The sequence below is a fragment of the Alosa alosa genome, chromosome 3 (genome assembly GCF_017589495.1).
Source record: "Alosa alosa isolate M-15738 ecotype Scorff River chromosome 3, AALO_Geno_1.1, whole genome shotgun sequence".
Lineage (NCBI taxonomy): Eukaryota > Metazoa > Chordata > Actinopteri > Clupeiformes > Clupeidae > Alosa > Alosa alosa.
Genome location: NC_063191.1, coordinates 17342375 through 17367644, shown reverse-complemented (window position 1 = coordinate 17367644; position 25270 = coordinate 17342375). Strand labels below are relative to the sequence as shown.

General features: G+C 49.2%; 1 protein-coding gene across 1 annotated transcript in view; it reads left to right on the top strand.

Moving 5' to 3' along the window:
• Window positions 1-25270, top strand: part of LOC125291549 (plakophilin-4-like) — a 74919-nt gene that overhangs the window by 17641 nt on the left and 32008 nt on the right. The window contains 6 exon segments of the mRNA XM_048238332.1: window positions 11648-11760; window positions 18302-18336; window positions 21008-21133; window positions 21669-21862; window positions 22502-23008; window positions 23011-23107. Coding sequence (XP_048094289.1) covers window positions 11648-11760; window positions 18302-18336; window positions 21008-21133; window positions 21669-21862; window positions 22502-23008; window positions 23011-23107 — 1072 coding nt within the window.

The window sequence follows — 25270 nt, the reverse complement described above, 5'->3', positions numbered from 1 at the left end:
CATGTGTGGTGTGATGTGCCCTGCCTCTTCCAGGGGCATGAACAGGACAAAGAGGGCACTGGGCACATGGAGAGCAATGAGGACGTGGGCACGGTCAGTGATCCAGAAAGAGACATGGACACACATGTGTGTGTACATAGTGCCACAAGCGTACGTGATCACAGATGCACAGAGATGGGAAAAGGACAGGGACATTCATGGTCATTCATGGACTATAACAAACAAAGTGGACAGTGGAGGCCGAGTCCTTGACAGGAGTAGAAATGTCTATATGGACATCTGGCAACGAGGAGGAGGAGACGGCCAGCCGGGCCAGGGACAGTGTGAGGGACATTGGAGATAAAGAGCGCACACAGACATGATTGGGACAGGAACACAGAGACAAGGAACTGGACATGGCATGTGCAGATAAGGAGAAGGACTCGGCCAGATACGGCCGCCGCAGGGAGACACAGAAGTGGCGACGGAGAAATGTTGAAGGCCGTCTCTGTTTTTTTATTACCCCCAAGCCTCAGCCCACCCCCCACCCCCCTCTCTCTCCCTTTCCCTCTCTCTTTATCTCTCTGCCTATGTCTCTCGGCCAATCTGCTGCTCCTCACATCAAGAGCGAGGATGACTCACCAGTCGCTCCTTCTTCCTCTCCCAGGCCCCCCCCGATTCAAGGGAAAATTTATGATGTGTGAAAGTTTAATTACTCTCTGTCTGTCTCTCGCGCCGCCTTGCTTTCTCATCTTTTGATTTTAGCCTTGTCAGAGACGGTGACAGCCTTGGCCAAAATTAGCCCAGCCGTCGCTATTCTGGGGGACTCTGACTGTTGAAATTAGCCCAGCCGTCGCTATTCTGGGGGACTCTGACTCGGTCTCTCTTTCTGTTGAAATCGATCACGTTGTTTGTTTTTATTCACCCTCATCAGTGAAATATGGTCGGTGTTGAAACTCCATCCTCATTGAGTCTGGTGCAGAAATGAAGTTGCACCCCCATTACTAAGTTCAACCCTTATGCAGATGTGCCCATGATGGCTAAACTCTGTTTTCATAACCATTCTTGTCTGAGCAAGGTGACTCTACTCCCACTCTCCCCATCTTTCCCCTCCTCTTATTCTCTCTCCCTCTCTTTCCCCTCCTCTCTTATTCTCTCTCCCTCTCTTTCCCCTCCTCTCTCTCTCTTTCTCCTCTCTCTTTCTCTCATTCTCTCTCTTTCTCTCTCTCTCTCTCTTCTCTCTCTCTCTCTCTCTCTCTCTCTCTCTCTCTCTCACACACACACTGGAGCCCACTGATGCATGGCTCTCTTTAACCCCAGCTCTTTTCACTGAGCTGCCATTACAGCGAGCGATGGACTCTATTTACCTGCAACGCCTCATCGCCAGCTAATGAACAGATAGATTTAGCTTTTATTTCCCCCGCCCTCTCTGAACCGACGGGGACAGCCATCTGCCTGCATGCATAAGCACCAGGCCCCCTGGCTTCACTAAAGCAACACCACCATTGTGTGTTGGGTTGTTTATTATCATTATTATTATTATTATTATTATTATTATTATTATTTAAAGGAGTGATTCCGTTCTGTGTGGCAGACAGCCCGAAGGTCTTTTCTCCCCCTCTCTGACGAATGGGAGCAATCTAGGAGAGAAAAGCCGCTATCGATAAGATCTGCATGCACATATTTTTTGTGAGCGGCTGGCAGATATTTGCACTGCCAGGCGCAGTAGATGGTGGCGAGAGATAGATCCCATTCTTTCTGGGCTGAATGCATTTGGAAGAGTGCTGAGCAAACAGGATGGAATAGACTTTTTTGTTGCAGCTCCTCACTCCTCCTCTCCCTCCTCCATTTCTTTTTTCTCAAACACATTTTCTTTTTTTTTTTCACTTTCTCTGTTTCTCTCACACACTTTCCCTTTTTCACGGTCCCTCCTCCTGTCACTGGGCTTTTCTAAGTTGAAGTGCTGATCGTGATTTGCTTCCGGAACCTTCCCTGCCCCAGCCAGCTCTGCTATGCTCTGCTCTGCTCTGGGAGCCAAGGGAGAGGGAGAGGGGGAGAGAGAGAGAGAAATAAAGTGTTTTCAGCCAGCTCCTGAGAGAGAGAGAGCGAGAAAGAGAGAGGGAGAGAGAGAGGCAGGAAAAAAGAGAGGGAATGAAGTACTTGAGAGAGGAAGGAAGAGATGGAGAGGGTGAGGCAGAGTGTGCTGTCTTTTCCAGGAATATTACCTTGATGTCTGGAGGGATATTTTCTTTCCTCCAAACCTCCCGTTGCTGTAGATTGATGTTGTTGTGGCTAGCTTTTCTGATGAAAGTGTCCCTGCAAGCAGTGGACTCTGTTTGTGTGTTTGTCTGTCATTTTGTGTATGTGTGTGTCTGCGCTCACGTGTGTGCATATGTGAATGAGTAAGGCCATCCTTAAAAATATTTTTTGTTTGCAGTAACAGCCAAAAAAAAAAAATTAAAAATGGGTCGGTAGGTCAATATATTTTTTTTTTTTTCAAGATTCAAAGTAAAAAAAAAAAAAAAAGTACAATTTTGGTCATGGTGATTACGTAGGGAATGAATTTACACAAATGTGCATATCGTGGACGTAACTGACTGGGTCTTCAACCCGTGCCTTCAGGGCGCACCATTGCAAACCTCATTCTGATGCAGGTTATATAGACCAGCCTTTCTCAAACTTCTTTGACCTGAGGCCCGGTCATGGCAGACTTTTGGGTCATAGGGCTCATCTACATGTACCCAGAAAGAAGGCTACAATAGCTCTTTAGCCACGCGTTATATTGAAATTTGACTATACAATACCAATGCTATACAGTCTATTATACAGTCTCTGCTCTGTTTCTAAGGAAGTTCCAAAAACAACGCCGTTCTATTAAGTTTCGTTAAAATAAATAAATAGCCTTCCAACAGGTTGAAGCGAGCTTTGATACCAACGTTATCGATTCGTTTCAGTTTCTCTCGCGCAGACGCCAACTGAATGAATGCATACCACCACTTAATTGTAGGCTCCATGTTTAATGACATCGATAGCAGAAACGTTTGTTTTTTTTTTTTTCGATCCCGCGGTTTCTTTATCAACTGCGCAGCAAATTATCAGATGAAGCACCCGGCCTAATTTCACTCCACGACTCCAGACCAGCAGTCTCCCTGTTTAGCGGACCCATATTTTGAGAAATGCTGAATAGACCACAACCAATTTCAATACTCCGACACGGTCACCGTTAGACTAGGGGAGGAGGGATGAGAAAGATCTGGCCACAGTTCTTCCAGAACTTCGTGCCAAGTAAAAGCGTTATCAGTTTGTGGAATGAAACGGGTAGGCCATAGTGTGACATGTGTAAAACCAATGGTAGAGATGACGCCACAGGTTTTTAAAGTGAGCCACGTTTGCATGTAGGCAATTTATATTCACAATACTTGGGCCTACTAAAAGAAATATTATTTTATTGCATTTGTATTGGTTGCTTAGAGTAAAAAACAATCGGTCGGTATTAACGCAAGTTTACAACGGCAAGTCGGTCGGACTAAAAGGGAAAAAATAAATATTTGGGTCGGTTCTAAATTGACAGGGTTAGGTCGGGTTACGACAAACGAAAATATTTTAAGGATGGCCTAAAAAGAAGAGAGAGAGAGAGAGGGAGGAGAGAGGGAGAGAGACTTTGAAGCCCCTGTTCCTCAGTCCGGTGGATTACGGTGATGACACTGATGATGAGGATGATGATAATCTCAGCGTGTTTATCTGATGGAACAGTCGCATAAGGGAAAGATATTGACGTCTGTAATCCAGGACGAGGAGGATGGGAAGCAATAGCGAATATTACATTTGTGATCTGAGGACGGTGATGGGGAGGAAAGCTTGTCATATTCGTTTTTTTTGAAAGTGGAGTACTTTGTTTGGAGGGCGTCCATAGTAGGTAGTATGACCCGTTTCCTCCAAGTCACAGCAAGAGAGAGAGAGAGAGGGAGAGATGTCGAGGGCTGATGAGGCCTCAACTGGACCTTTCATGCCATATATTTGGAACATTTGGATAACTACTGGCATGGGGAGGACCAGCGCGGTCCAAAACAACCCTGTTTATGCCGCTTTGATTGTGGTATTTTGCTTGCATCCTGGTGACAGGCTGGCTCTGCCAAGGCAGAATTCTGTTGAACCACTTTTGGCATTAAAGTGGGCCAGAACTAACTTGGCCATATGTCTGCCACTGCTTGCCTGCCTGGCACGCAAAAAGTGTTTCGTCTGGGAAATGTAGTTCACCAGGTTTGTTGTACTACAGAAGAAAGTTATTTCGCAATCTTGGCTCATTCCTTGAATTGGTATTCTTGTCCTGACTCTGGCGGACTGGCGGAGCTGTGGTCAGAGAGGTCAGGAGTGTGGGGTGTGGATGTGGGACTCGTGCCAGCCGGCCGCTGACTCTGATGATGCCCTTATTGCCTCCAAACCTCCGGGGTGCGCCAGAGACGAGTGATTTTTTTTTATTTATTTTTTCTTGCTTTTTTCTTCCTCCTAACCCCTTAGCATGTGGGATCTGAGAGCTTCAGCAGTAATATTAGGGGTTGCTGCATTGATGTCTGAGCGCCAACACATAAAGCATTAAAATCTCATCAGCATCATCAGCACTTAAATGATTCCAGCGCCATGGATGATTTTGGAGTCGGAAAAGCCCATTTCAGGCCAGTGTCGTGTTTTGGTTGGAATTAGTGGGCCGACTTTTGATAAACCCTTGGTGCAGTCAACAACTTGCGCCTTTCGCCTTACGGGTCTGTGCCTGACTTGGCCCCCATGCATCACAACCTTAGCATGAATCAAAACATCAAGTCTTTAAGATGCGGGTGACGCCAGGATTTCAGTCATGTGTGCAGGGAAAGATCCTGAAAATGGCTGCTCTGACAGTTGCCAAGTTTGTGCTATATTGCCCCATTAGAAGAGATGGCTCAATTAGCAATATAAGCCCCTGTCTGCCGTGTGTGTGTGTGTGTGTTTGTGTTTTTAAATATGTGTGTGAGATGGCACCTCTGCTCAGATGTTTGAAGGGTATAATTGAGTGTGTGTGGGTCTGGGTGTGTGTGCGTGACCCCTGTTAATCGACTGTGTGCTGGTGTGTCACCAACGCCTTTTTAATTGAACATAAGTTATGGAACACAACAGCCAGCGACACCGGCAGCTATTGCTAATTGAGAATATTAGCAGGCGTGCTGTCGTGTTTTTACAGGAAATGACCTTCTGTTAATTGACCGGTATATTGTCATGTATGAGCTTGTGCATTCATGCTGACTGTGTTCTTTTGGGTGACTGTGCATGGGTTGCAAATGGAAAATAATCCGTTCGCATGCTGTGTCACCATGAGTGAGTGGTGTCGCACCGTGAGTGGATAAGCCATCTGCGATAATTGTGGTGTGTGTGTGTGTGTGTGTGGAGGTGTGTGTGTGTGTGTGTGGAGGTTATCAGACAGCCACAGACAGACGGTCAGTAGTAGGTGTGGGCAGTTTGGGAAGGACCCTTGAATCGGTGGTGTCTGGCCGTGTCATATGTCATTAAGAGGATGATGATGGGGGGGAGAGAGCAAGCAATAGCAGACGAGTGTGAGGGAGATGGAGAGTTGAAGAGGACTGAGAGCGAAAGAGACAGAGTGAGAGAAAAGTGGGAGGAAAGAGATGGATGAGAGGCAGCAAGGGACTCAAGAGAAAGTAAGCTTCAGAGAGAGGAGGACTGTGTGAGCGATTGAAACAGAGAGATGGATGGAGAGAGAGAGATGGAGCGAGAGAGTGAGAGAAGAGGATGAGGGTGGTGTGTCATCTGTTTGCTCTGCCCTCAAAACACTCCACAATCCAATTCCGCACTGGAACGTGTAGATAGTGTGTGTGTGTGTGTGTCTGCGTGTGTCTGCACTGATGCACATTGTCATCCCAACAATGAGTGTGAGTGGGACAGAGCACACTGTTGGTACAGGACGCGCTGGGCGCCATTGTCTCTGTGCTAGGCCTCTAATAACCAGGGCGTCAGGGAGCCGTTGCCGGACAAGGGGCCCACACACACACAGACCAGAGGCTCCCGAGCCAGCAGACGAGGGAGGGAGGGAGGAATGGAGGGAGGGGCGGAGAGGAGAGGAGGAGAGCGTTGAGGGAGACTAGCTGGCCTCTCTGGACTGATCTCCGGGCTGGCTGGGTAATGTGTGGGGTTATTGGAGGGAGCGGGCTCTGTCTCTCTTATGCCGCTTACACTCAGGAGATGAGAGAGAGAGAGAGAGAGATGGAGGATGGCGAGAGAGCAACCTGAGTGGTGAATTATTAATGCTACAGAATAATCACGTGCGGCGCTAACTCAAACAGTGCTGCCATGCTAAAGCGCTTCTCCCATTACACTCTCCCCCTTGTGCACACAATCTCATATAGACACACACACACACAGACACTTTGTTACACACGTTTATGTACACCCACGCAGACACTCATATTTTACTTGCATACACAAACTGTATTACACTCATATGAAGTTTACACATACACACACACACACACACACACACATTGTATTTTACTCATAGCAGTATTTTACACACACACACACACACACACACACACACAGACACTTTGTTACACACGTTTATGTACACCCACGCAGACACTCATATTTTACTCGCATACACAAACTGTATTACACTCATATCAGGTTTACACATACACACACACACACATTGTATTTTACTCATAGCAGTATTTTACACACACACACACACACACACACACACACACACACACACACACACACACACATTCTCCCTGGCTCTCTCTCTCTCTTTCCCCTGCTGCTGATTGATGCTCAGTGCAGCATTGCCCCCCAACATGATGTAAAACAGTAATTACAGCTGATATAATGTCCAATTTCCCCGGATTCTCCACTTGCCTCTATTGAAATAAATAGGGGAGCTCTGGCGAATGGCCATTAAAATGGCGGGCGCGTTTATTAGCCATGGAGCATCCTGAGGAGTGATGGGCTGTGGGGTGGCACAGGCCCACTGTTACCACGGCAGCAACATTGGAGCAGGGACAGATGGGAGAGCTATAGGGAGGACATCATACTTCCTGAGGAAAGACCTGGAGAGAGGGAGAGGGGGAGGGAGATGGAGAGGGAGAGAGGGATGAAGATCAAGAGTGAGAGGGAGAGATGCATAGCTACAGCATGGGCGAGAGAATGGGATCGATTATAGATGGATAATGGAAGAGAGAGAGGAGAGAGACTGAGAGAGATACAGAGAGCGAGAGAGACTGAGAGCAGAGGCTGGAGAGTTCTCCTCTCGATCACATGACCCGTTTGTGTGTCGGGGCAGTTCATATCGGCGTGCTTTATGTGCCTTATGGCGCAGGCAGATGCCTCTGCCCGCCTTGCAGGAGCGAGCTTAATCTGAGCGAGCCTCGGGTCGTGTTGCCATGGAGAACGACACAAATGACCCACACGGCTCCAGACAGGCCGCCCCTGACGGCAAAGGACTCGGCGTCATGCGTTCTGCTGTCAGGCTGCAGAACAGGACTCGAAGCTTGTATCGACGCATTAAGGGAGATGGAGATTGTGTGTGTGTGTGTGTGTGTGTGTGTGTGTGTGTGTGTGTGTGTGTGCGCGTGTTTGCTGTCCCTCCACAAGCTATTGGACAGCATTATCGATTTATGGGCATGAAATAATCGGTATAGGGTGCTATATAATAGAAATGTTCACATCATCATTTATGCTTTCGCCCAGAGCCTCACAGGCAGTTTTTCACTAGGGGGAGAGAGAGAGAGAGAGAGAGAAGAGAGTGAGAGAGAGAGAGAAGAGAGTGAGCTAGAAAATGAAGGGCAGAGAGAGGAGTCAGGGTCTCTTATCTCCTAAATCCCAGAAGTCCGGATTCGATGGGTTTGTGTTTATCTGCCTGCTTTGTGCTGCTCTTTCGTCTGACTGTGAAATCTGTTTTGTTCCGAGCTCTTTGACATCCTGTTACGAGTCCCCATTGCCACCCCCCCCACACACACACACACACACCACAGGCATCCCATCAGCATGTTGGCGGCTTCATCAAATGTCTTTCTTTCCATCCATCTTTTTTTCAATCTCTTTTCCACGCACATCAAAATATCCCATTTCTTCTTATTCTCTCCCTCTCTGAAGCACATTCACCCCCCCCCCCCCCCCCCCAAAACACACACACACACACACACACACACACACACACACGAGATACATACACATGTGCACACGCGCGTGCACACACACACACACACACAGACATGGATGTACACACACACGCATGCAGACAGACTCTGATTCAGACTCTGTACAGACTCTGTACACACACACACAGACACGGGCGTACACACACACACACAAACACAGACAGTCATGCACATACACACACACACAGACATACAGATAGAGGAAAAGAAGTTCTGTGAAACACAGCATTAAGTTTTGATCCTAAAGGCCTAGTTTTAGCTGGAGTGTCATCAGCTGATTGTCAATGCCTGTGGTCCGCAGGCAGCAGCAGCAGTCACCGCATCACACTGCTTGTTTGTCCTGAGATTATTGCAGTCACTCAGAGACAGATGCTCACCCTTTATCCCTCTTCTCTCTCTCTCTCTCTCTCTCTCCCATCGTGTCTCTCTCCCCCTGTCTCTCTCCCACTGTGTCTTTCTACTCTCTCTCTGTCTCCCTTTCTACTCCCTCTCTCTCTCTCTCTCTCTCCCTCTCTCTCGCTCTCTCTCTCCCTCTCTCTCTTTCTCTCTTTTCTTCTAGAGCCTAACGTTAAAGTTCCAGCCTCTGTTGTGCGACAGCTTAGTTGACTGAATCCATATCTTCAAGAGGGCACAAAGTGTGTGTGTTTTTTTGTGTATATATTTAGTGTGGATATGTCATGTATACATTTTTGTGTGTGTGTGTGTGTGTGTGTTGGCCCAGCCTGCATGCATTGTTGTGTGCATGTGGATGTTTTCCTCAGCGTAGCACAGAGGGGGGCTTACCCACACTGACACGAGCTGAGGGCCTTTAAATGCAAATAGGAGTGTGGAAAGTGCTGCATTGCTGAGGGGCAGCCTGGGAGCATTGAGTGTGTGTGTAAGGGGCGGGGTGTACGATCTGTGTGTAAGAGAGGGGGAGAGCGTGTGTGTGAGTGTGTGTGTGTGTGTGTGTGTGAGAGTGGGGCTGACTGGTCGATTCTGGCTCCTCAGTGCTGGGGCTTTATTCAGATAGATGAGCAGTCTTAAGCCTGGCCTCGCGCTGACAGGCTCATGTCACTCAAGGCGCTAAAAATAGGACTTTGTTCAGCCTTTTCAAATTTCACAATCTGCTGAAAATGAAGTTCTGGGTAAGTCCGGTTAGCATGATTATTTCTGGAGGTATTTAGTATAGGGGTGGGGATTGGTGTGTGTGGTGTGTGTGGAGTGAGGGTCGTCTGTAGTGGAAATTTTTATATTCTGCTAAATGATGTAGAACTATTGTTGTGTTGATTGCCCTATTTTGATTTTCTAAGTCTGAGAAAATTGCTTGTGAAATTGTCTTGATCCGCTGTTAGTGCAGTTCATTTTTCAGAGTGAGTGAGAAAGTTCAGTGTGTGAACTGTTTATTTAGCGGGGTGGAGTGGGGATGTGGCCAGGACTAAGGCTGAGGAGGTTGACTTCTTATGGAAAATTAAAATGCTTTCTTTGCAGCTCTCCCTTTCTCCCGAACACACACACGCGCAGTAACACAGTAATCAGTAGGGGTCATGAGGGTTTTTGTATTGCCAGCACAGCTCAAAAATCCGTGGGATTGCTTTTTTCCCGAGGCGGTTTAGTTTCTGTTCTCTTTTTTTACACTCTTTTTTGAAATTGTCCTGAAGCCCATCATGGCACCCGTATCTGCTCCGTGCTGTAACTCGGGGCAACAGCCAACAAGGATGTTTGAACTTCCTGAGGAAACTGCCCGCATTGACTCACTGGAGAAGAGAAGACAGGAAAGTGGATTTGGGGCTTGAATCACACTCGTTTTCCCCTTTCCCCTTCACTTTCTCTTTCTCTCTCGCACTCTCTCTGTCTCACTCTTTCTCTCTGCAGTACAGTAGTTTTCATGACCACAAGAGAAAGTCAGTGTGTGTGTGTGTGTGTGTGTGTGTGTGTGTGTGTGAGAGAGAGAAAGAAAGAGAGTCTCAGAGAGTGAGTTAGTGAAGAGAGGAGGGAGTTTGGGAACAGGGCAGAGAGAGAGAGAGAGAGAGAGAGAGGCTGCAGTAGCAGCAGTTCCTTGAGCCAATCCCCCAGAACAGGCACAGAGTCCTGCACTCAGGGCTCTCCCAGACGAGAGAGGAGGGACAGAGAGAGAGGAGTGGAGGAGCAGGCAGAAGAGAGGGCAGGACTCTGAAAGTCTGCACAGAGAGAAAGGGGAAAAGGAGTGAACGAGAGAGAAAAAAAGAGAACTGAGCGAGCGAGAAACTGCAGGAGAGTGGAGGAGAGGAGAGGAGAGGAGAGTGGAGAGGAGGCTAGGCTAAGTGACCGTGTCCTCCTCAGTGTCACGCTGCTGTCTGGCGGGAGGTGAGTGTGTTTGAACGCTTGTTGGAGCGGAACCGAGTGTGCGGTGTGCTTCTTTTTGCCTCTGAGAGAGAGGGAGTGCTCTGGGTGTGTGTGCTGGTGTGTGTGTGTGAGAGAGAGGGGGGGGTGAGAATGAAAATATGCATGTGTAATAGGGGAAGAATGTGAGATGCATGAGAAAGAAAGAGTTACGTGAGTTTGTGTGTGTGTGTGTGTGTGTGCACACGCTGTTCTGTGCTGCAGTGCTGGGAGCCTGACACACACACACACACACACTGAGTGCCTGGAGTCACAGCCCTGTTCTTGTTGGGTAATTAGAGTAGTCAGATGCAGATTCCTGCCTGAATCCCAGTGGAACAGAGGAAGCAAGGTTAAACTGTTACCACTGCCCTCCATCAAGTCAGTTCTGCTGTGTGTGCGTGTGAGAGAGAGACTGACATTATTTCACTGGTGGTGTGTGTGTGTGTGGTGTTTTATCTATTGTGTTCTTTTAAACTGTCCCTGAAGAGTGGAGGCCACCGTGGTGTGTGTCGTCTGGTCTGGGCCGTGGTGTGTGTCGTCTGGTCTGGGCTGTGTGGTGTCTGTGTTGAGATTGATGAGGCGGGTACTCTGCGCTCAGCCATGCCTGCTGTCACTCAAGGCCCTTTCCCATCAGCTCGCCGCCCGCTCTCCAAATCTCCTCTTTCTCCTCCTCTTCCTCTTCCTCCCACTGCTCCTGCTCACTACACATCCTCCTCTTCCTCACCCCATTAGAATCACCTTCTCCCCAGTTCTTCCGTGTGTGTGTGTGTGTGTGTGTGTGTGTGTGTGTGCGCTTGAGGACAGGATGCAAACAGCTCTCCAGGGGCTTCTGATGGTGCATATGGCTTACACAGTGGGAATGTTTGGCCTCCAAAGGGTTATTATGGGTTTCTGTGGTTACCTTTGGGCACGTGTTTGGTTTTGGGCTAGTCGTGATGTCATGCCTGCATTGTGAAATTAGAACTCAGGTGAAAGGGAGACATTTCTCTTACTGGTATAATGTGGAGTGCTGTAATTGTTTTTAGTTCACTAAAGCCTCCATCTTTGTGTTTGCATATTTTCTTTAAGCACATGTTTGCAGCTTTTCCTGAGCTGATGGTTTGTGTGTTTGTTTCTTGCAGGAGCTCCAGTTTGAGCGGCTGACCAGAGAGTTGGAGGTGGAGCGGCAGATTGTGGCCAATCAGCTGGAACGATGCAGACTGGGGGCCGAGTCACCGGGCGCTGCTAGTGGCAGGTAAACACACACACACACACACACACAATGCATGGACACATGTATATACACACCTCCACATGTAGTTGTGAAAACACACACACTCCATATGGACCCATAATTAACCCATTTCTACATACACACATACAGTAGTGTGCACGTACACAAACACACAGACACAAATTCATTTTCTCTCCACCACACACAACTCCACCACCCGTTGATGAATATGCATATGCAGACAGACATACTCTCATTCTTTCATTGCAAGCCCACCGCTCTCACCACCCCACACAGATTCCCCTATAGAAGCACAACAGAGTGGCTGTCACAGGCCCGCATATACGTTCCCATTGTCACACAAAGAGACGTGCTCAGAGATGGTTATGTGCCCCTCTGTTGGTGGGCTGTTGTTCCATGCTCCCTGCTAAGCATGCCTTGACTGGGGAGCCTGCCGTGTCACTCTTTATTCATGCTTTTCCTCTCTCTCTTCCTCTTACACACACACACACACACACACACACACACACAACACACACACACACAAACACAGAAGAGTGTGTAGCAGCTTGACTGTAGACCCATGTTATCCAAGAGCAGATGTGCTTATTTATGGCTGCTCCCTGTAATCACTATAGGTCCCAGCTCCTCCGTTGTTTACTTTGCAGCCTCTGCTTCTTCCCACATCCGATTAAATTTGCAGATAAAGCTGCCAAGTGAAACGCCAAAACAAATACCGACTTCTAATACATGATTGTGACTTGCTCAGTACAATAACACATGAGACTGGTGGGTATGTGTGTGGAGGATACTAGGCATTAAATGAAAAGTCTGCCATTTTGGGAGAAGGTTTTTTTTTTTTTAATCATTTGATCTCAACAGCAAATTAAATTGCATGCCTCATCAAAGTGCATCAAATCAAATCGCACACTCATGAAGCGATGTGTTTATTTGCTGGACTGGTGTGTTGCACAGTCTCGGCCACCTTGTCCCCCGTCAACAGAGCCAGGACTGGACGAGGTTTTTTTGTGCACACGTGGACTGCTGACTGTGAGGAGAACTTGCTGAATCAGACAAAAACTCCTTTGGATTATAATCTAGGATTGCACTGTAAATGGTAGTTGTGACTGTAGGTATTGGGTTGTCATTTGTCCATGGCATCACAACTGAGCAATGCTGTCGGTATTTTTGAAGTTTGTGTGTGTGTGTGTGTGCCTGTGCCTGTGGGTGTCTCCAGTAGCGCTTTCCCATACATGGGTGTGGAAGCATCTTGCATGAATCTGTCACATTGACGCTTCATTAATTTATATCGAGCAGCATTACATTCACACTCACTTAGCAGCACCCCTGCTGCAGGCACCACTCCTCTGTTTGTGTTTGTGGCAACTGTGTGTGTGTGTGTGTGTGTGGGCACGCGCGTGTGCTTGCCCAAACAGTGAGTTTGTGCTTGTGTGAATATTTGCGTTTGCATAGCTGTCATATCCCTGCAGCAGCAACTGCGTTCACCAACTTTTTGAATCAGTCCCACTATTGTGGTGATGCAACCAGAAAAGCTGGTAGACTGAGGAGGCTTAATGCCCGTTTGGGGACCATAGATAAGTGTGTTATGGCGTGTGTGTGTGTGTGTCTGTGTTGTATTGCTACAATTGTTTGTATGTCTGTAGCTGTTTTGATGGAGTTTTTACCGTGTGGATGCTGTGGTCAAGCTGTCTTCACATCCTGATGGTCATCAGCACAGTAGGTCCTGTATGAAAAAGTCAACACTCAGTGGTAAACTCCTGGGGGGGAAAAAGCAAGTAAATATTTCAGCACGGTCAAACTGTATAAACAAATCAGGTAACCTCAAATGACACAGGCATCACTGCCTGCCAAATATTGTCGATGTTGTTCCTGCCGTTAAAGGAGGGTGTTGACAGTTGCCACCTCCAGTGGCTGGTGAGCGCTAGCAGGAGCGGCTAACATGTATTACAGCTGTAACTAGAGGGCACTGGCTGCACATTTGAACCCTTGTGTTTACAAGTGTGTGTCACGCTAGCTAGTGTGTGTCACGCTAGCTTTAGAGTCGGCCACCTGTTGACACCTGCACTCTGCCAAACATGCCGAACATGTCACACGTGTGCCTCTGTCAGTGTTGTTCAAAAGTAGCCCAAATATGCATGTTGTTGATGGCAATAAAGTTTCCTGTGTGTGTGTGTGTGTTGGCTGAGTTTGTTTGAGAGTGTGTGCCGGCCGGGAGACGGTAATGAGCCGTAGCCGACTGGGAGGCGGCGGCGTTATGGAGCCGTGGTGGAGGCGGCTATTAAAACCGCGGTGTTAGACACTCGCATTAAGAGCCTCTGGAGCTCTGCCAGCTAGCGACGACGCGCCACTCTGGTACTGTAGCCTGGAATTCCGCACACGTGCCTCACATGCTGTATAATGCATGCTGACCTCATGAGCTCCGTGTTTAACTTTTCATACAGATCACGTCAGGGCTGTTTCATTAATTTCCAATGACATTAGGATAATGGAATAAGTTAGGAAGAAGTGTTCTCTTTTTGCTTTTTTTTTTCCTTCAAATTTTCTTCTGCAGTTGGAAGCCGATATTCGATCCAATACATGAAAACACACACCCAAATTTATGCACACTCACACTCACACTCACACACATACACACACACATTCACACATGCATGAGTGTCTGAGTCATGGTAGTGTTGGATGAAATGGAGAGCGGGTAAGTGGGCCACAGAATTAAAAGCTGCCTTTTACTGATCAGCCTTTGGGGAGCCGTTGAGTGCCGGGCCTCGAATTAGCAGCAGCAGTAGCCACTCAGCGGGGTCGTTAGCTCGCACCCGCAGACCTGGTGGTCCAGCAGGATATCCCGTGAGTGTGTGTGTGTGTGTGTGTGTGTGTGGTGGGGTGATGGAGGTGATGGAGAGTGTGCATTACATGGCCTGCATGGAGTGTCCATTACCGGAGCCTCTTCATTGCGGAATGCCGAAGTGCCTCCCCCTCAGCCTCGCCCTCCAGTCCCACGAGACAGAGCTCTCGATGGCCCGCAGTCGATCAGCCGACGTAGCCAGGCCACCTCCGCTACACGTGACCGTGGGTGTGACCCCTTCCTTGCAAAAAACCGGGCGTCAGCTGTTTTTATTGAATGACTACATGCCTAGCGTGGCGTTGCTGTGCGGATTGCAGGTCAGGGGGACTGAAGGTTCAGAGCGAGGTCAGATTAGTTGTGTTATTATTGTTTACGTCTTGTTATATCTCCGCTGTCCATCTGCTCTTAGGCGGGTTTGTGATTATGGTCGCTGCTTCCACTGGCCCCTCCAAGCACAGCTAATGGCCTCTGGGTGACCCAAGTGCTGGGTAAGCAGCTTTGAGTGGACATGCCGCCCCCAGCACCGGACATGGGGCTGAGTAATAGCCATGACTGCGCACACGTCTGTGTGTCTTTTGTGTGCGATTCTATGGGAGTGTGATTCTGTGTGTGGAAAAGTGCTTAGCCAGGGGCTCTGTCCTCCCTTTAGGCTGGCTGTCCGCTGCAGGAGAGTCATTGGCAGCTCACCGGTGGGGATCAATAGTCCACCCGCTTGCTTTCTCATCCCCCCCCCTCCCCTTCCCTCTTCCTCCTCCTCTCCGCCTGCCTTCCTCGGCTCACTTCTAAAGACAACAGCCATCTCGTGCGTTAGTACCATCTGAAGGCCTCGGGTCGATAGCGGGAGCAGGAGATGGGGAGATAGCGCTCCACGGCTGCATTTGTGTCTGAATGGGGGAGGACACGGGGCTGCAGATTAGGCTGATCCCAGTCCTGGCACCAAACGGCACTAACGGGCCCATCCGCCTCACAATGGAGCCCATACAGGGCTTAAGTGCTCTGATGGGGCTCATTATACTTCCACTGACCGCCCCCCACCGGCCCCATACCCACACCACTGCCCCCCCCCCCCCTCTTCTGTTCCTCCTGCGTCTCCTGACACCTGGGTTTTGTTCAGGCTGAATACTGAAACACCAGCATTGCAGAATGGGGACTCTTTTCTCCCCCTCTTCTCTTTTATTCTCTCTCTCTCTCTCTCTCTCTGTCTCTGTCTCTGTCTGTCTGTCTGTCTTTTAATCTCTCCTTCCCTCCTCAACCTCACATACTTTACCACCCGAGGTGCGGGCTGGGTGATTTTAGTGCATGGGTGGAGATTTACAAGTGTTAGCGTAGCGAGGGGGCTTGTGGGCGCTTGAATTCTGTGTGCGAGTGTGTGCAGTGTTATGTGCATGAATAAGGTGTTTTTATTCCCTCAGTTTACAGCATATGCTCATGTTTTTAAATCCTTAATGGTGCAGTCAGAGAGTTGCTGTTGTGTGGAGGTGGGTGTTATGCGTGCCTGTGTGTGCACGTGTTGCTGTGTGCTGCTTTGTAACTTTGTGATTTACGGGCCACTGTGTTTTTTTTTACACACAGTGCATAATTCTCTCTTCGTCCATTTTAGTGTGTGTACTCGTGTGCATAATGGACTAATTTGTGGCTCTGTCAGCATCTCTCTCTCTCTCTCATTCATACATACATACATACATACACACACACACACACACACACACACACACACACACAGACTGTGCTCTTCTCTCCTCACACACCCATGGTGGCGTACCTATAGACAGACATCAGAATCCCCTGGGGCTGGATCTGTGGACCTTCAGACCCCCTCACCCCCCTCCATTCACGCCCCCCTCCTCTCCAGCCATCAGCTGCTCTGATGGAGGTAGGTAACCAAGGTCTGAGGGGCAACACCAGGTGCCAATAATGCCCCACCCCCCTTCCCCCATTACCACCAACAGTTTGTATAGAAGGTTTGCTGGAGAGTGTGCTGACCATAATGTTAATGATAATGGCTGCTATTTGTTAAAGGGCTTTGTGGGGTTTGTCGGGATCTTATGCTTGTTAGGACCACCCTGTAAATGGCATTTGAAAAGTCAACCCAACCTTTTTCAGGAGATTGAGTTAACGCAGTGGTGCGCAATGGTTTCTATTGGTTACTTTTCTTCTGTGGTAATGCACGCATGTTGTGTTTGGTTGTTGTTGGAGATTTGTGTGTGCGTGTGTGTGTTTGTGTGGGTGCAGTTGGCGTTACTCGTTTTCTTCAAAGCCTCTCCCCAGTAGTAATCCCCACAGCTGTAGTGTAGGTTGGCTCTGCAAGTCTGGCTGTTTTACGGCCTCTGTTTCTAAGGGGAGATAAAGGCACACACACACACACACACACACACACACACTCCACACACACCATAAAACCCCTCCTCAGTCGTGTCCTGTCTCAGCACTTTCCAACCCCCCTACCCTCTCCCCTCCCCTCCCTCTCTGACATCACTCATCCCCTGATCCCTCCATCCATCTCCTGCTCACGCCATCCCATTCCCCCTCCGCAGTGCAGACCTGCGCGGCCATGTTGGTCCACTACTGTAGATTCACCCCTCACTATTAGCTTCATTCCAGCAGTCTGCTCTGGGCCTGATCTATGCCCGCCGCTGTCACCATTACTTATTCACTTACGGGCGTGGGGCGTGGCTGGGCCAGGGGCACGCTGGTATATGGCTTATTATTTGGGCTTCATTGGCATTTTTCTTTTGCTCTATTTTTATTACAGCCCTCCAGATCAATATGTTTTCTATTTACTCTGGGAGTAGTTTTCAATCAGTGCTGAAATCCCCATCAGGATGGATTTGGAGTCTGTGTGTGTGTGTGTTTTTTCTCTCTCTCTCTCTCTCTCTCTCTCTCTCTCTCTCTCTCTCTCTCTCTCTCTCTCCACGGTGCATTTCTGCTGTGAAAGTAATTTTTGGAAGATTGCAGCGCAGTGGGAGAAGGCGATCAGGAGACGTTTTTACACAATTTTGTTCTGTCTCTTTTTATATCAATCTCTCCATGTGTCTCTCTTTTGAGTTTCCACATTTACTACTCTCTTTTTCTTTTTTACTCTCTGGAATATGTCTGTGTAATTTTATTTGTTTGTTAATCTCCAATTAATATGGTTCTAGATGCTGGTATGGTATTAAACATAAATTACTACTACAACCACTCTTTGTTACACTCTCCCTCTCCCTCTCCCTCTCTCTCTCTCTCCCCTCTGCCCTGACTGAGTGGTTCAGGTAGGTGAAGGGCATTGACCCCTCTGTTATCCCAGCCAGCAGCTCTGCTCAAAGAGAATGATTTCCCTCTTCACCTGAGCACTCTCCGTTTCTCTCTCTCTCTCTCTCTCTCACACACACACTCATGGCGGTTCTGAGCCCTTTGTTTGTGACTGAGAAAGGGGAATGTCAGGCACCGATAGGCCGTCTGTACTGAGTGAGGCTTGGGTGAAGGAGTTGAATGGCAGGGGATTATTTCGGGGTGTTGATGAGAATTGTGTGTGCTGGGTGACATGACTGTACTGAAGTGAACCCTGTCTCTTTCTCTCTCTCTCCCCTCTCTTTCTCTCTCTTTCTCTTCCTCTCTTTCTCTCTCTCTCTCTCTATTTCTCTACCCCCTCTCTTCCATTCTCTCTCTCTCTCTCTCTCTCTCTCTCTCTCTCTCCTTCTTTATGTCCCTCTTTCACAGCTCGTCTGAGAAGTCTCTGCCCTGGCGATCAGCAGGTGAGAATAGCACTTCTGCTCTGTCCCATTCAGCCTAACACCAGTGCTAATTGCACTCCAGCACAAATAGGCCCTAATGACTTACAGCAATCTCAGTTTAATGCCGTCCTCTTGCATAATGAATTGCTTTGTATCTACATTTCTGCATTTTTTATCTTTTCCATCATTTGCTTAATCTTCTGGCTATATCTGTCTGGTTTCATCATGTAATGAGATTTTTGAATCTGCGTTTTAAAATGGGATGAGCATTCTGATGAGATTGCTGTTATTAAACTAATGTGAATAGGCCGCATTGGTTATTGGTATTGGCATATTTATATGCTCTGCTGCATATGGGACTGAATGCATGAATGTAAATGAATGCATGTTTAAGAGCATCCACTGTAATAATCCTATAAGTCGAGTTCAGGAGGGTGCAGTCCTGGACAGCTGCATCCATATTCTGGTCCATCTCTTCCCCTGCCGGGTCAGGCGCTACACACATGCGTCTTTGCCTCCTGTGTTTAAAGGACCTAGGGAAATGTGGGATTGAAATGAATCATGAGCCAATTTTCGTTTCAGATGCATTTCACGGCCGATTAACTGAATGACTGAGCATAATTAATACTTTATGTTCTCATCAATCTTTCTGGCGTGAAAAAAAAAAAAAAAATAGCCCGAAAGTACGGGACGTGTTTCTAATTGATAACGAATCCCATCGGATCCTCTGCTAGGTGTTAGGTGATATGCTCTCAAGAAACTTTAGAACTTAGTTAAAAACATACATCAGGACGTTGGACCATCCCGTGTGTGTTTCGGTCTGATTTGTCCCGGGATTCTGGGACCCTTGCTGTAGTTTTTGCAACATTGCTTATTCATGAGCCTCATAAATAGAGCCGTTACCATTATTACCCTGGCGGTGCTAAAAAGACAGCACTAGCTCTTCCTCTTCTTGAGCTCTCCATGGCGGTGCGGAGTTCCATATCTCCACTCTAAAATGTGTGAGGTGACGGAGGACATCTGTGACGTAGCGAGGGTCTGTCTGTCTCTCTGTCTTGCCTGCGGCAGCGGTCTCTTGTTAATGCCCTCTGGGGCTCTTGTCACCCACCCTGTGAGCTTCGTCGGCGAGCACCACAGTGAATTAGCACTTAACCTCCAGAGAAAAAAAAAAAAAAACTGTCGCCGTCGCAATTAAGGGGCAGAGACAGCGGGACCGGAGTGACCAGAACACTCGTTCATTCCCTCCACCACCGGCTCTTAAAGGTGTAGGTTTTTGAACATTCTAAGTTCCGCAACAATTGAAGGTTCTAAAATTCTATGTTGAATTCAATGAACCCAGATATTCTTTAAGAATGTTCATTTCCCAACATTCCACCCGGTGTGGTTAACTCGCTAAGGGTTAATCTGACCGAGTGCCACTGATCTCCCTGAGAGAGATGGAGATGAGGATGAGGACAGGAGAAGAGGTGTAGGTTTTGTTGTTTTTTTGTTCTCTTTTTCTTTTTCTTTTTCTTTTTTTGGACGGGGTGCAGCTGGCTGGCTGTGTGTGGATCAAAGTGACCGATCGTCCTCCATTAAGGTGGCACTTCGGGCTCTCTGAGAATGACTCTTCATAAACCCTGAGGAGAGCTCCATTAGGTGTTGTCTGTGAGAGGAATGCCCACAGACACCCTCCAGCTCTACTCCTGCAATAACAACAGCTTTTGGGCCCGCAGTTTGTCACCCTTTTCCAGTAACCATCCCTGATCCATAATTTAGCCCATCGGTGGCGTGCATTTTTCATGATGTTTGCTGTGCCAGGGAAATCATTGAGCGGTTTGAGTCTTTTGTTAAAGAATTGAAGTGCCCGTAGCTCACAATATCCAATGATCATTTCTTGCCAGGCATAGTAATAGCAAAAGCAGAAGTTATGGCTTGGCTCGGGCTGAAGCTACGGCCGATCGCTAGCGCTGCAGGCAGTGAAAAGATCCTTGATGACAAGAGGAGAGGGTGCCGGGCTGCGTGGGAGGAGTGGAGAAGACAGCACACCTAGGCTTGCTAACACGGTTAGCGGTTAGGCTGTCAAAACCCCTGGGCTCTCATGTCAACAGATCTGTGAGCCCCCTCATCCCCCCCATCCCCTTCCCCACCCTCTGTTCTCTCCTCCTCTCTCTCATCTCCCCCTTCCCCTCTCTCCTCCTCTCTCTCCTCCCCTCTCCCCTCCCTCCCTCCCTCCCTCCTCCTCCTCCTGCCGAGGAGCACACTCTCATCTATATGCAAGCAGGCCAGGGCCACGGATGTCAGAAGAGCGAGCTCAGGGAGGGATGAAAGCTCAGGCTTCCGTGCTCAGCAGCCGCTGCCCTTGGAGGCATGACACGGTCGTCATCGCCTGATGATACTGCTCCACGCCCGTGCTGGTCATTACCCAGCCAGCAGCTTTAGCCCTCACCGTGGACTATTGCTGTATTATTTTGACATTTGTCTAAAAATAGCAGCGCTTATGGATTGAAGTAGACCACCTGAGAAAGGGCTCAGTGCAAACAGAGTCCTCTAAATAACCTGATAACCTGCGTGTGAAGTCTCATCTGTCTCCGATGTAAAAAAAAAAAGCAGCTTTCCTGTTTCTCTGAAGTGTTTTAACCCCTCGGTGTCGCCTGTGTTCCAGTGTTAACGCCGACGGCACCCGTGTCGTTTCTTCTCTCCTCTGTCTCAGATGCATCCACCTCTGGTGACGGCAAGTCGCGGTTGACGGACAGCTCGCAGTCGCCCTCCTTCCGGCTCCGCAGCGAAGGGGAGCAGCTGTCGCTCTACTCCCCCGAGCAGACCTCTCTCCATGAAAGTGAGGGTCCGTCCGTGCTGACCACATCTAGAGCTCCACAGCAAATAGCAGTGGTCCAGTTCACAGAGGGTCACTCCAGGGCCTGTGTGTAGCCAAGAGTCCTAGGGCCTGACACGGGAGGGGGGGGGCAGTGGAATGTTGGACGGTGATGACAGAATTTGTAGAGCCTGGACTGGTCTTTTAATTTCAACTGGCGTATTTGCATAGGACTGCTAGAGTTGACCCCTCTGACATAAACTGGGTTGTTAAAGTAGGACTAATGTTTCAGCTAAGTTTGTGGGTGTAGTTTGTAGGTAACATTTCCATGTGTAATATATTTAGAAGATAATTGCATAGTTGAGATTGGCATAGTAACATGACTTGGGCACGCTACATATGTTTTAGTTTTACAGCTTTGCGATCACACAGTGATATACTGTAGATGAGTTCATACTTGCGATGCTTTGGGTTACTGATGTACTAACAGTAGTAGTTATCTTACGGTGTGGATAGTGTTGGCTTTGCAGATGGTGATAAAGTCTGACCCCCCCCCCAGGGTCCACAGGGAACTCGCGCAGCTCCACACAGATGAACTCCTACTCGGACAGCGGCTACCAGGATGCCAGTAGCTACTACAGCAGCCAGAACCTGGGCAAGTCGGAGCTGAGACTGCAGCACTCGTACCCGGGCACCGCCGGCAGCTCCACCCTCATGAGGAATGCCCGCGCCGAGGGTCAGACCTCCGTGCAGGTACCCGCAAGATACAACTTTTTTTGAGAGAGAGACAGAGAGAAAGAGAGAATGGTGCAAGTGTTAGCAAGTGACCCGATGAGACGAGGGCCTTGGAGTCTAATCACGGGTCTAATCAACTCCTTTCTTGGGACAGTCATGGCTGACAGAGAGGGGAGATCAAAGGGGGGCAGGGAGGGCCAGACCGTGAAGAACTGAGTGGAATCAAAGGATCTTGGCTCTGAAGTGGTGCAGACAAGGCTCTCCCTTTGTGGTCGTCGGTGTCTCTTGATGTGTCGGGTTTCAGTGAGGTTTTCTGGGGGGGCAGGTGGGTGTAGGCGGGAGGACGTGGACACTGGGAGCTTTTGTGTGTTTTTGGAAGGGTCGTGGTCGGGTTTCACAGTCTGGTTCATGAAGCGGAAACACATGTCTTGTTAAACTGATTTACAGATTTTCAGACTGATTTCATCTTTCCTTGTCTTTGAGTCTGGGTTTTAAATAGTGTCTCCTCCTCCTCTTCCTCCTCCTCATTCTCCTCCCTCTCCTCCTCCTCCTCCTCTCTTCCTCCTCCTCATTCTCCTCTCCTCTCCTCTTCCTCCTCCTCCTCCTCTTCCTCCTCCTCATTCTCCTCTCCTCTCCTCTTTCCTCTTCCTCTTGCAGACGCAGGGTGCGGCGGCAGCTCCAGGCCGAGCCATGCGGCGGGTCAGTTCGGTCCCCTCCCGTACCCAGTCCCCGGCCTACGCCAGCTGTGCCAGTAGCAGTGGCATCTCGCCCTCCCGCGGCTCCCTCCGGGCCTCTATGGGTGCGGGCGGCGGAGCAGGAGGAGGAGGAGGAGGGGGCAGCTCGTACGGCTCGCCTATCGTGACGGAGCCGCGGCCGTTGCCCAGCATCTTCTCCAGCACCACGCTGCCCGGTGCCGGCCGCGCCGGGTCGCCCTACTCCAACCAGCGCACCAGCTCGCCGGCCGCCCTGCGGCGCGTGGGCTCCACCAACTCCCGTTCAGGCTCGGTCGCGGGGGCGGGCAGCCGCACCACCTCCCCTTACCAGGCGCTGGGGGCCGAGGGGCAGCCGGGGGTCGGCGTGGCGGGCATGGGGGGTTCCCCCGGGCGCCTCGTGGGCATGACGGCCATGCCCCAACAGCACTACAACACCGTGGGCCCGGACTGCCCCCGCGCTCGGCGATGCACGACCCCACAGACCCATACGCCGCCACGCAGCCCTACGACATCTACGAGCGCATGGTGGCCAGGCCCGACAGCCTCTCAGGTCAGAACCCTGTGTGTGTGTGTGTGTGTGTGTGTGTGTGTGTGTGTGTGTGTGCCATCTGTATATGCTTTGGGTGTGTGTATGCTGTACATTTGATATATTGACTACAAGTTTGTATATTTATTGTGTATTTTGCCCCAGTATTTTGAATCTGAGTCGTGTGTGTGTGTGTGTGTGTGTGTGTGTGTGTGTGAGGGGAAACTTCCCTCCAACTCCTGTGTGTGTGCGTGCGCGCTGGCTGATTGTGTGCATGTGGTCGCACTCTCCTCACGTCCCCCCTCAGCTCCAGAGGGCCTGAGATAATGACTTGAGCTGCCTCCTCCACTTAGTGCCGCCACTCGCAGATCCCACGCTCTGCGTTTTTGCGCAATGAACAGAGTCTTCCCAGCAGGGCTCCGGTGACCAGACACAAGCGCTCTCTCCGGCAAACTCCCGTCAGCTCCGGTGACTCGTCCTAATCTGAGCCCCGACCCTCCTCCCAACTCTCCCTCCTTGCCCTCTGCCTAATTTAAGGGTTTGATGGGTACTTTTCTTCCTTTGGCATGCTGGGTAAAGTGACTCAAGGCCCACGCGTTGGAAAAGGGGAGCAAGGGAGAGCGACTGGCCCAGTGGTCATAAGGGACCTAGTCAGCTTGATGCAATCGACCACAGTGTGCAGCTGGGAGAGAGGGGAGGGAGAGGGAGGAGGGGAGAGGGAGGGGTGGGAGGGAGGGGAGAGGGTAGAGAGAAGAGGAGGGGGGTAGAAAGGGAGAGGAGCTAGAGGGTAGAAAGGAGCTGAAGGATTAGAAAGGAGAGGGTAAAGGGGTAGAAGAAAGAATCAAAGTAGAGCGAAGGGGAAGAGGAGAAAGGGGTAGAAAGGGAATAGGATTAGAAGATAGGGAGAGAAGAGAAGCATAAGACACGGGTTTGAGAAGACAAACCCCTCCTCCCTTGTATATTATTTTCCAGCACTTGACGTAGTGGAGCGCTCGGATTAATGATAGGCTTTCCATGGCGAGGAGATCGGGGGCCGGGGGAAAATGAGAAAATAAGTTTGCTGAAAGAGGTGCTGAGGGAGTTCTAATCTGTAAATATTCAAAATAGGAGCCGTGGACATGAACTGTGTGCTACCACCACACAAATCAAACTAATCGCCTCTGCAGTAGAGCTTTATGTGAATTAGCGGAGACAGCTGCCTGTTAAAGTGAACTGTTATTAGTAAAGTAATCAAATATATTACAACGACATCATCAGAACATAATGGAACCCTATAGGGTATAGAATTGGCTTTTTGAGTGACACCTCTCTCCATCGTAATTCATGCGTCATCGGTTGACGGCAAGATGGACGAGTGAATGAGTTGTCGTCTCCTTTTGTGCGTGTTGTCTGTAGGGGCTGCTGCACTGGCACTTCAAAACCCATAATGATGACTTCTCTGACAAGATGACAAGCCAAAGAGATTGTCATTGTGGTGTATGCCATTCGTCAACCGACCCCCACAAATACCCTGGAGATTTATGTGTGTAGCCAGACAGCCCTCGGAAAGTTAGGCCCCCCTCTGCAATATCTCATCTGTCCTTCCGGTTTCACTCCTATTCATCTAATTGATTATATGTGATTGTTCAATATCCCCAGCCTTGATGAGGACTTATTATTCGCCATTTGGAAATAGGAAAATGACAGCCATGGCCAGTCAAGGTTAATTGGTGGAATGAGGCGCACTTTCGATTAGTCGAGTGGAGTGTCCCTTTTGGAGTCTAGACCCATTTTGCATCGCTGAATGAGTTTTCCACACTTTATCCACTTTGTTTCCCTGACAGCCACTTTTGAGGGGGGCCACTTAATGAAGGCCAGAAAGTGTGGTGGCCCTCATTCATGAGCTTGTAAGTGTTGTGCTTCCTGCTAGCGGAGTGAAGGGGGAAATTATTTGCTGCTATTGTGAGCTGGCGATTTATCACCGGACTAAGAGTAATGGGTCGGGCCTGGTGCGCTTGTACTCGCCTCTTCACTCTCTTCCGTTAATGCGTTTATTCTACTTTTCTCTCTCTCTCTGTCCATCCCTCTTTTAGTCTCTCACTCTTAATCTCACCCTCTCTTCCCCTCTTTCTTGCTCTTCCTCCCTCACTCGGTCTCCTCTCTCTCCTCTCTTTTTCTCCCTATCTATTTTTTCCCTCTCTTGCTCTC